Genomic DNA, 12,338 nt, shown 5'->3' with positions numbered 1-12,338 from the left:
ATTTGACTCCAACTACACTACACTGAAGAAATTAAATAAAGATATCCACCGATCAATCCGAAAAGATGTAAGGGAAAACAATACAAGAGAAATAACTCAAATAATTCAAGAAAACAAAAGTTTGAAAGTTTTGTGGCGAAATACGAATAACATTGGCAACAAAAATATGTACAGAATAAGAAACAAAGACAACAACATTGCTGCGGATAGAGCCGAAATCCTTAAGAAGGTTGTCGAATCGTTTTATCGCGAAATATATGAGAGCACCTGCGCAAGGCAAGATCAGCCCCTGCCCAAAATCACAAACCAGGTATCAGAATTAATGCCCGAAGTAACACCATACGAAGTTAAAAAGACACTTTCAGAAATAAAAAATAATAAATCCCCTGGCGATGACGGAGTAGTGATCGAGGCAATCAAACAAGGTGGAAATAAAATTATCCAGGTTTTGGCAAACTTTTCACCGAATGCATTTACCAAGGAAACCCCCTTCTCAATGGAATAATGCAGTCATTGTTTTATTGCACAAGAAAGGTGACATAACAGATCTAAAAAACTACCGTCGTATGTATCAGTCTGCTATCACACATATATAAACTTTTCACAAAAATTATCAAAAAAAGACTGGAGGCAAAGTTAGACTTCTACCAGCCTAGAGAACAAGCTAGGTTTAGATCCGGATATAGTACTAACGACCACTTACTGGTAATAAAAACTTGATAGAGAAGTCGGCGGAATACAACAAACCATTGACACTGATATTCGTGGACTACGAGAAAGCGTTCGATACCATAAACCAGCAGAAAATGTTAAAAGCATTGGCAGAATGCCGAATAGACCATCGCTACACTAACATGATAAAATATATCTACCACAATGCAACGGCTAGCGTAAGACTATCTGATCAACAAACAAATAAATTCTGTATACAGCGAGGAGTACGGCAAGGAGACACCATCTCACCAAAGCTGTTCACAACCCTTTTAGAACACACTTTTAAGAAGGCAGATCTGAACGAATATGGTATCAATATAAATGGAGAGAAGCTCAGTCATTTGAGATTCGCAGATGACATCGTGCTTATAGCCGATCGTATGGATGATGCAATAATAATGTTGAACAAGTTATATCACGCTTGCTTAGAGGTCGGACTAAAGATTAACATCAACAAGACGCAAATAATGACTAATCTGGTGCTAAATCGTAATATTGTTGTTGATGGAATGTACATTGAGCAGACTGTATCTTATAAGTACTTGGGACATGAAATTCGGTTGGAAAGAGATAACCAGACGTGCGAGCTCTCACGTCGCATAGGATTAGCCTGGGCAGCGATTGGTAAACTGAGCTATGTATTTAAATCGGACTTACCCATATGCCTGAAAAGGAAAATCTTTGACTAGTGTGTATTGCCTGTACTCACTTATGGAGCGGAAACATTAACACTCACAAAAAAGGTAGTGAACAAGATTCGCATAACTCAGAGGCCTATGGAGCGCCAGATGTTGGGTGTCTCCCTGAGGGATCGAATCCCAAACGAAGAAATACGTCGTAGAACAAAAACAACGGACGCCGTCGAAAGAATCGTGTCGCTCAAGAGGAATTGGACAGAACACGTCGCCATATTGTCAGACAACCGATGGACAAAACGTATTGTCGAGTGGAGGCCACGAGAAGAAGCACTACGGAGCAGAGGACGACCACCAACCAGATGGGCTGACGATCTGAAGCGTATTGTCAGCAACTGGATGCAAGCTGCACAAAACAGAGAAAGATGGAAAGAGCTGAGGGAGACCTATGTCCAGCAGTGGACGAGTACGGGTTGATGATGATGTATTGTTTCATTCCAAATTCTCTACAGGCTGTCGATATTCGGTCCATTAGGCATTTCAGTGCTTCAGCATTATCTGCCAGAATGACCGTGTTACCAGCGTATCGCAGGTTATTTATACATTGCCCGTTTATAATTATAATCCCATATCACCATCTAATATCTATTATTTTTACAGATGCTTCGCAACACTGGTCCATTCCCTTCGAGATTTATTATGGACGCCATTTTCTATTATAGACGTAAACTAAGAAAAGATATCTATAAAGGGAATCTTGGACTTGCTTTATTGTAAGTTTTTTTTATTTACTTTAAAGTAAAGTAAAATTAAGTTAGTTAAGAGGTTTACAGATAAAATGATTTAAACAGAATGATGCTATTTACCTAAGGTAATTTGAGCAGAGTAAATAAACAATTGAATTTTGTTTATTCTCGGTCGGAGATTCTTAGAAGCAATTGGAATGTTATAAAAAAAACTCTTGTCCGAATATTTAAAATACGTGAATTGAAACCTTACACAGGGTGAAAAAATACTACAATAGCCTAATAAAACGTTTCTTGACTGCGCTGTTCAGAAATATGTCTTCACCGTGCACTCTAAAAACGTTCTATTGCATCATTAAAGCAAGAAAAAAAGACACTTATAATGAAACCTTTATGTTATTTTAGGCAAGGTGAGGAGTGGTATAAGTTAAGAAAAATTGTAAATCCAATACTGATGCAACCTAAAACAATTCAGCAATACACCACAAGAATGGATGGGGTAGCTAAGAACCTCATGAAGCTAATTTCACATCGCATGACAAGTAGTGGGACCAATACTACGCCTGATGATTTTGAGAAAGATTTGTACAAATGGGCATTGGATTCAGTTGCGATTATTGCTTTAAACAGACAATTAGGTATCGTATTTTTTCTTTCTCTATGACAATCATTAATTTTATATATATGTACCGGGTGTCCCAATAAGAATGGCTCTCGGACATATCTCAGGAACCGTTTATACTACAGCTTTGGGAAAGAAAATTTTATAACAAAAGTTGCCCCGAGAAAATCCTGGAAATTATTTTCGTAATTGTAAGTCCTCCGCTAGAGGGCGTAATTGAATATCAAAAATTAAAAAATCGAAATTTTACAAAATTTGCCTAATGAATGGGCACTGGAAATCCAATCATCGTATTCTTCATACAATTCTGTGCATATTTTATTTCACAAGTTTAAGTCTACCTGTGCAAATAAGAGGTGGGGGTGAGTGGGAACCTTGTTATGAAAAAATCGCTGTAAGTCCGGTTCTGCTTATTCGATTTTTATAAACTTGGTCTTTTTGAAAACAGCTCTTTTTCGTTAATGTAATAGTTATAATTTGGAAACAGCCTATTACGTAGTATGCCGGCTAGAAGGCGCTATTTTTTGTTTTTTAGAAATCTAGTTTTCTTTGGAAAATATTAAATACAAGTATGTATGTTTTTCCCTGTATTACAAAATTAGACTAAATTAGCAACAGAATACCGAAAACCGCATGTCGATACCTTTTTTCCATCTCGAGATATCTTAAGAAACGTGTAAATTTTAAAAATAACTGTTGTTGTCATATAAGTGGAAATATATTGGGACCGTGCAAGTTCGGCAAAGCGACCTCTATTTCTACGCTCTGTACTTTTATTCGCACTTTTAATTATATGGGCCAATTATATTAGTCCTGGTTGCTGGATAATTGTCAAGACCATAGTCCAAAAAAATAATGAGAAGAAAAAATAAGATGCAGGTTATGTTTAGCAAACGTAAACAATTGTATGTAGTAAATAAAATCAGTTATTAAAATGCAGTACTGCAAGCAAAATACAATTAATTAAATTTACCTTTATATAATAATTGCATATCATATCAATATTGTGGAGCAATATATAATTTTTCTGCGTCAATGACAGAAGGTATGAAATATACGTCAATTTGACAATTTCAATTGACCATTTGAATTATTTAAGATAGTTGCAATATTTCTCCGCTACTCGCGCACGGTCGTTTCTCGTTTCCCTTTCCAAGTACTTGCACACCGCGAATAGAAGCACGTAGTGTGCTATGAAAAAAAAACAAAGGAACATTGTCCAGATGTCACCGTATTTAATGAATCAAAACAACAATAAGACAAATAACACTATAAAATATAACAAAAAAGAGTGTTTGTACTTTGTACGCGAGTAAGAAGTTATACTTCTACTATTATGATTTTAACGAAATAAATATATTTTAAACAGTTTAATTTTATTTATGTTTAAATATTACACTAATTTTAATACTTAAAATAATACCAAAAAAATAGCGTTAATATGTAAATTTTTATGAATTGTTGCCTCCGCGCATTTGCTTTTCTCTCGATGAATCGTAGAAAATATAAAAACGTCAGATTTTCTACACAAATTTTTAATTTTTATTTCATTATATTTTAATATCAATTATCCTATTCCCAACTAAGATAAATACATAACTGTTATTGTCACCGGTAAACTAAGTTAAGGAAGTCAAAGTGGAAACAAGTAGTGTGCTATGGAAAAAATAGAACTATTAGAAGTATTAACTTCAAAAAGTCATCATGTGTCAAATTATGTGTCAAATCAGTAAAACATAAAAATTTGTTCATTGATGGTTTGTTGCGATTTGTTTCTATTAAAATTTATATAAAATTTATACAGAGTGAAATTCAAGATGATTCTTACAAACTAAGAAGCATTTGACACGATAGCCACATTCTTTGAATGCATAAGAAATGCAACTGTTGCGGCTAGAATATATGCAATGAAATATCCCCAAAGACGTCACCCCAGTAGTAGAGTTTTTCATATTTTGTTTTGATTTATTATATACGGTGACATCTGGAAAATGTTTCTTTGTTTTTTTTTAAAGCACACTACTTGCTTCTATATATTTCCACTTATATGACAGCAACAGTTATGTTTAAAATTTACACGTTTCTTAAGATATCTCGAGATAGAAAAAAGGTATAGACATGAGGTTTTCGGTATTCTGTTGCTAATTTGGTCTAATTTTGTAATACAGGAAAAAAATACATAATTGTATTTAATATTTTCCAAAGAAAACTAGATTTCTAAAAAGAAAATGAATAGCGCCTCCTAACCGGCATATTACGTAATAGGCTGTTTCCAAATAGAACTATTACATTGACGAAAAAGAGCTGTTTTCAACAAGACCAAGGTTGCAATAATCGATTAAGCAGAACCGGACTTACAGCGATTTTTTCATAACAATGTTCCCACTCACCCCCACCTCTTATTTGCACAGGTAGACTTAAACTTGTGAAATAAAATATGCGCAGAATTGTATGGAGAATACGCTAATCGGATTTCCAGTGTCCTTTCATTGGGCAAATTTTGTAAAATTTCGATTTTTTAATTTTTGATATTTAATTACGCCCTCTAGCGGTGGACTTACAATTATGAAAATAATTTCCAGGCTTTTCTCGAGGCAAATTTTGTTATAAAAATTTTTTTCCCAAAGCTGTACTATAAACGGTTCCTGAGATATGGCCGAACGCCATTCTTATTGGGACACCCGGTACATACATAATCCTAAACCCGTTTACCCTAAGATGTCGGGTATAATGTATTTAGTTAATTGCATGCACATGTTTTCTCCATTGCCTCTTATTCCTTGCGTGGTTTCTTGCTTGTTCTTTGCTATTCCTCGTGTCTCTAGGATAGAGGTTATATTATCGTCCTTTGTCTTCATTGGCCTGCCCCTCGGTCTCTTAATTTGGCTTCTCGCTTCTCGTACTTGTTTAACTGGATTTTATTGATTCATTCTATTCATGTATCCATACTATCTCAGTTGGGCCTCTTATATCTTCTTCTTCTTCTCAACTTTTCCTTTTTTATGTGTGGCTGTTCCTTACTCTTCTTCGCCACGCATTTCTGTCCATCATGTCTTCTTCACCTAAACTTTACTCTCTCAATTCTCCTACAAAACAGTCCTTTCATCTTTTCCTCAATAAGGAACTTGCACATTTTTTTTATTACATAATAATGTTCAGTTTTGTATAAAAATGAGATTTCCAAAATTTCACGCTTCAAAAACTCATAATAACTTAGAAGTACAAATTTAAAGTCTTCTTTATCTTAAAATAGTTCAAACGACCCGTGACGTCACAGAGTTTGACTATGTGGTTCAGTTTACGGTTATATTTACGTATATTCTCCTTCTTCTTCTTTAGTTTATTGGCCTCCACCTACTTGGGTATTTAGCCAGATCGTCGTCGGGGAATAAAGGAAAAATATTTATATTCTTTTTCTCATGATCATCTTTCAGTGCGTCACAGTTTTTCGATTTCTTTCTAACACATTAAATTGTATGTGACAGAAAAAAACGCACGTCGGTGATTATATTTCGTCGGTGACATTTATAACATTTATTCTAGTTATTCTAGTTGTCGATAGATGGCGTCATAATAAAAAAAATATTTTTTTTAATTAGATAATAATATTACAAATATAATCTGTATAATTTATAAGACTATACAAATCAAAGAAAATACCATTTTATAAATGCAAGAAACACATTTGATTTGTTTTTATTCCAAATTGAAAATAAAATGTGACAACTGTCAGATTTAACTAAAATGTCATGTTAGAATAAATGTCATAAATGTGTATTATCACGGACTTACCCTTTTTCCTATCATTTGTTACGCACTGAAAAATGCTCATGAAAAGGACAATATTATAATGACACTTATCGTATGTCATTGTAATAAAATATACCAGTTTGTTGAGATTGCAGTTTGATACAGTTTTTGAAGGAAAGGAAAGAAGGTTTACTATTGAAAATAAAACCATTTTGTAAAAGTACAAATTTTCTATGAATAGTTCAAACGATCAAAAACATTTGTAACTTCACATAACTGTATTTTCTACTGACGTTTATAATGTCTTATTTAAAATTATATATACAATAATTGGTGTAGAATGTAAACATACAACCCTGTGACGTCACGACGCGTTTTGGGGTGGCTGGTATAAGTTGAATTTTTAGTCGTCTTTAGGGGCCAAACTCAAGACAAACAAAACTTTTTTTATCTTTGATACAAGTTCTAAATTATGTTCTGTTGTGATTTATACCATTTTTTTCGAATTTAAAATTTTATGCAAGTTCCCTATTATCCTGTACCTCTCCTTCCATCGCTCCTTATTCTGTCTCTTCTATTCTTACCCAGCATTCACCATAACATTTTCAGCTTCATCTTCTTTTCCTGACTCTTCTTTATACATAGAGTGCCGGATTAACCATTAGGCAAAGTAGGCAGTTGACTAGGGGCCTCGGCCCCAAAGGGGGCCTCGTAGGGCCCAAACCGAAAAAATAATTTAACCAGAGCATTATGCAGCTGCTGCATTTTTGTGTTGCAAAAAAATTGAAAATGTTTATACATTTTTAATTCATTTACTCTTTTGTAGGAGTAATAAGGAATCTTTCTTGTTGGAACTTTTACCACGCTGAGCAGATGAGTTGTGAATTATTTAAAATTCTCTCATTTTAATTTCCTCAGCATCCTGCATGATTTATAAATTTTGAAAATCTCAGGAGGTGTAACCAAAGAAAGTATTCCACATGTTGTTAATCTGGTGGTGTGGGAAAGATATTTATTGTCGTTTTCTGTGCCACTTCGATTGATAACTTTTTGAAGTTATACTTCTTTATGCGCGATATGAGGGTGAATTTTATATGTTAAAACCTATGATCCGGGCGCATGCGCATTATAACTTTGTTCTGATTGGATGTTCAAATGACATGTCAAAAATTATCCAATATGGCAGCTGTAGCACAGCTGTGGTGTGGACGGTTGACGGTTTGGTTATGTAATGTATGGTTGTTGCGTGTTAAAATTTGTGGGAAGAGAAACAACAAAGGTTAGTTAATAGTTGTACTGCCTTTTTGAAGTTATACTTCTTTAGGCGCGATTTCATTGAGGGTGAAATTTTAGTAATCTGCTCACACAGGCAGTATGGAGTTCGTTACTAAATGTTTTAATTTATGTATTTATCAGTCCAGAAAAGGTGTGGAAAGAATATATTAGTGTTTTTAAATATATTTATCTACAAACGTGTTAAAAATGCAATTTATAGCACTCCATAGGAGCGTTAAAAATGCTACTTTAAAGCACCGGTGCTTTAAAAATTTTAAGGCACTGCAGTTAAAAGTGAATTGTCAAATTGTGAAACGTCAAAATATTTATATTTCATTTAGTAACATTAATAGATATTAATAATACCTATTTACGAATGTTTCTTCTAAAATTTAGGAATATATTAATTTTATAATACATTTAAGTATGTAGTAATTTTCTTTACAATTTTTACTTACCAATTTGTTTTGTTTATACCTAATATCGCCGTTGTCTAGCAAGTGTCTGCGTAGATTAGCGGTATGTGTATTTAGCTACCGACCCGTTAGTACTTGGTTCGATTCCCACATAAGGAAATTTTTTTTGTTTATTATTAATGGTTATTGACATCTTAGACTATTATTATATGGACTTATAAATGATTAAAAATAATTAAAAATAATTAAAATAATTAATCGGGATGTTGCCCAACTATTTACCGGGTTGCAAATTTATAATAATTGCCTATTTCAAAATGCACTTTTGAAATGAATATTTCTTATGCACAAATGCAATTTCAGATTTCTTATGCACAAATGCAATTTCAGATTACAATAGTTCACAAAATTTCCTGGCATTCTCACGAATCCAACGCACCAAACTGCATTAAAATCCGTCTTACTGCGCCAAAAATCGAGAGTAAGGCCTTTTTTGTGCTTCAATGCCTCGACTAATTCGGCCAGAGATCGAGAGGTCGTGAGTTCGAATCCAGTGCAATCCTATACTTTTTTTTATTTTTTTGAAAGCGGTAAGCACAAAATTAGTTTGGTGTTTAAAAACAAATTAAAACAAACTGTTTAAAGTATATTTATCTTTAAGAAATCATATAATAGAAGTATAACTTCTTACGTGCGTACAAAGTACACACACATTCTTTTTTTTTTTTTTTTTTTCTTTGGAGTTGTATGACTACGGGATTGATAACTTACTTTTCCGCAAATCGCCAGGAAATTTTGACATTCCTGTCAAAATTTCTTGAAGAAAAAGTCAGGACTTCCTTACTGTAAGGAAATGTCATTTCCTTACTGTAAGGAAATGATATTTCCGTACAGTTGTTAGTGTTCTACATAAATGATAGAAAACACATTGCTATTAAAACCTTGTAAATTACCTTAATCATTAAATTTTCTTTATCTGGAGCTTCCTGGATAAATTTTTCAATTTCTTCCTTCGTTAAAATCTTAGATTTCTTTGCCCTATAACCTTGAGCTTGCCGTTTCAATAAAGAACGAAGTTTTGAGTATGTAGATATATCTACATTGTGTTTAAGTGCAAGGGTTGACTTCAGCATTGAATAATTGGCCCATAATGTTGAAGATTTCATCTTTAAACAAAGGTCTAGGAAGTATGCCATTACAACATTTTCTGAGAAAGAACTCGTATTTTTACTCATGCGATAATCCATAAAACGTCTGTATGCATTTTCGTACTTTTCTCTTGATTTCTTTGGCAATAATTCTAATGAAGCAGTATTCACTGCCTCAACCAGCTCTGGAGGAGTCCCAGGAATGGAAATTTCATCATCACTTATCATTTTACTTTCGAGAACACCAGCAATTAAATTTATAAGCGTCAAGTTTGACAATTCAACCTCAATACGTTTCCATAGTAACCCAAGTAATTTTATTAGGAATTTCAAAGCACCATTTATTTGGGAATAAAATTATCGCGTTTTTTTTTTAAATCAATCAATATCTGTCGAATTTTAAACGATTTGCGGAAAAATAGTATGTTTACCTCGTAGGAAAAGCCACATTCCTGGACTCTGTGTTGCTAAGTCTCGGCTTGCGCCTCGACTTAGCAATCTTCACAGTCGTCCAGGAATGTTAAGCTTTTCCTACCCGGTAAACAATGTACTATTGTTCGAAAAAATAATAATTAGAATTAAATACGAACTATAAATCATATATTATGTCGAAAAATTCAAATAACGCGCAATACCATAAACTCGGTTTCACACGGTAATCAACAGCTAGTGAAGCTGCAACCAATGAAAATGCACGTGATGAAATAGAAATAGTTGAAGGAAACATAGCTTCCGTAAGTGAAGAAGATGAAAAAACATACAATGACAGTTATATTCCAGTTCAAGAAAAGAACCAGAAACCGAAACTAAGTTAGAAATTGAAGTTAAAGGTAAATTGGGCTCAGAATTCGGAAACAACATAGGATTCTGGAATACCTAACTGAAGAAATATGGAAATTTTTGATTGGGAAAGATTCTTCAGAATGTAAAAAATCTTGATGGAAGTTTTTCAGCATCAAACAGAAATTTTGAAGGCATTACAAGATTTTTCACACAATCTATGTTTTTTGAAAATATATGAGTGTAACAAAAATTAAAAGAGATTGACTAGCATACTCTCCCTCAAATGGAAATGTTTACTGCTTTCCATGTATTCCTTTTGGCGAACATGGCGAACACTCATCGACAGGTAGCGCCTTCATGATCGAATTGACAGAGAGATTTAATTTAATCAAGAATGAGGTTACTGGATTTAAGTACTGAAAAGAGGAGTATCTGTGGTTGTTTCTAGCTTCTCTCGGATTAGCGTTTAGAAGTGTTATAGAGATCCTTCGTTCACAAAATAATGGGAACTACTTAGGCATTTTAGAGCTACTTGCAGGGTACGATCTTCTTTAAGCTCTCATTTAGCTAAGTATGACAATAAGGGCACTGGAAAGCCTTCTCACTTATCTTTAAAGATCTGGGAAGAAATAATCGAAGTAATGAGAAAACACGTTTTGTATACAATTGTTAAAGAAATAAGTATCGAAAAATGAATAACCATTTTCAATTTCGTTGCAAAACGAAAATACAGCCGAACCATATTCTAGTCCAATCAGAGAGTGCTGCAAGCACCTCTACCGGTTTCGAAACTTATTAGTCTCTCATCAGGAGGCACATATGCTGCTCTCCCTGATCCAACCAAAACAAACCCCAGCGTGCAGTCCCGGATTGCAACTAACGAAATGGCATGGATGCCCTAGCGGCAACTGCTAGAAAAAGACTAAGTTTTCACTCTAATGGCATATAAAACAACATAATGCTATTCTACATCCCACCAGAATGAAAACAATGGGAACCTTCTCTGGTTACACCTCCGAGGCTTCTACAATTTGCAAGTCATACGGATGCTGAGAAGGTTCCCATTGCTGTAACCAGAGAAGGTTCCCATTGTTTTCATTCTGGTGGGATGTAGAATAGCATTATGTTGTTTTATATGCCATTAGAGTGAAAACTTAGTCTTTTTCTAGCAGTTGCCGCTAGGGCATCCATGCCATTTCGTTCGTTGCAATCCGGGACTGCACGCTGGGGTTTGTTTTGGTTGGATCAGGGAGAGCAGCATATGTGCCTCCTGATGAGAGACTAATAAGTTTCGAAACCGGTAGAGGTGCTTGCAGCACTCTCTGATTGGACTAGAATATGGTTCGGCTGTATTTTCGTTTTGCAACGAAATTGAAAATGGTTATTCATTTTTCATTTACATTTACTCTGTGTGGAGTATGAAGGGAACCATTCTCGTTGGAACTTTACCGCGCTGAGCAGATGTGACGTGAATTGCAAATTGTAGAATTCCCTCATCTTCCTTAGTCTCAGCATCCGTATGACTTGCAAATTGTAGAAGCCTCGGAGGTGTAACCAGAGAAGGTTCCCATTGTTTTCATTCTGGTGGGATGTAGAATAGCATTATGTTGTTTTATATGCCATTAGAGTGAAAAATAAGTATCGATTCAATACCAACTTTAGATCATATTGACCAGTTGACTATTTATTAAGATATGTAAATCCAGCTGATGGTAAAGTGTATTAGGGTTTTCTCACATTCATACCCATTAGTAGCCATACTGGAGAAAATCTTTCTTTTGCTGTTTTAATCATTTTAAACGACTGTGGCATTGATGTAAACGATATCAGGGGACAATCATTCAGCAAACAAGTCAGGAAAATACAATCGTATCCAGGCTTATTTATCTAAGATTAACCAACTTGCAATTTACATTTCTTTTGCCGCACACTCACTTAATTTACTTGGAGTAGCTGCTGAAGAGCTGTTGAAAGTTGCATTGGAGAAATATTGTATTTTGGGTTTGTTCAGTCCGTATACAACTTTTTTTCGATCAACTGTTGGAAAGTTACGATCAAACGCTTAACTGAAATTTCACAAAGCGATCCCATTCGCCATGATCTAGTCATTAAAAGAGCAAGTAGCATTAGATGGAGTGCAGGGCTGACGCAACAAGAGCTTTGTCTAAAGGTTACAACGTATTTAAATCTGCTGTGGATTCTCTTGCTGAAACACTAATCAAAAGGATGAAACAGTTTAAGAGGCTAAG

General features: G+C 34.5%; 1 protein-coding gene across 1 annotated transcript in view; it reads left to right on the top strand.

Annotated features, from left to right (window-relative positions):
- Positions 1-12,338, top strand: part of LOC114326342 (cytochrome P450 CYP12A2-like) — a 76,319-nt gene that overhangs the window by 34,467 nt on the left and 29,514 nt on the right. The window contains exons 3-4 of the mRNA XM_050654216.1: positions 2,010-2,122; positions 2,501-2,733. Of these exons, the coding sequence (XP_050510173.1) occupies positions 2,010-2,122; positions 2,501-2,733 (346 nt within the window). The remainder of the gene's footprint in view (positions 1-2,009; positions 2,123-2,500; positions 2,734-12,338) is intronic.

The sequence above is a fragment of the Diabrotica virgifera genome, chromosome 6, assembly GCF_917563875.1.
Source record: "Diabrotica virgifera virgifera chromosome 6, PGI_DIABVI_V3a".
NCBI classification, from domain to species: domain Eukaryota; kingdom Metazoa; phylum Arthropoda; class Insecta; order Coleoptera; family Chrysomelidae; genus Diabrotica; species Diabrotica virgifera.
This window is presented reverse-complemented; position numbering and strand designations above follow the sequence as displayed.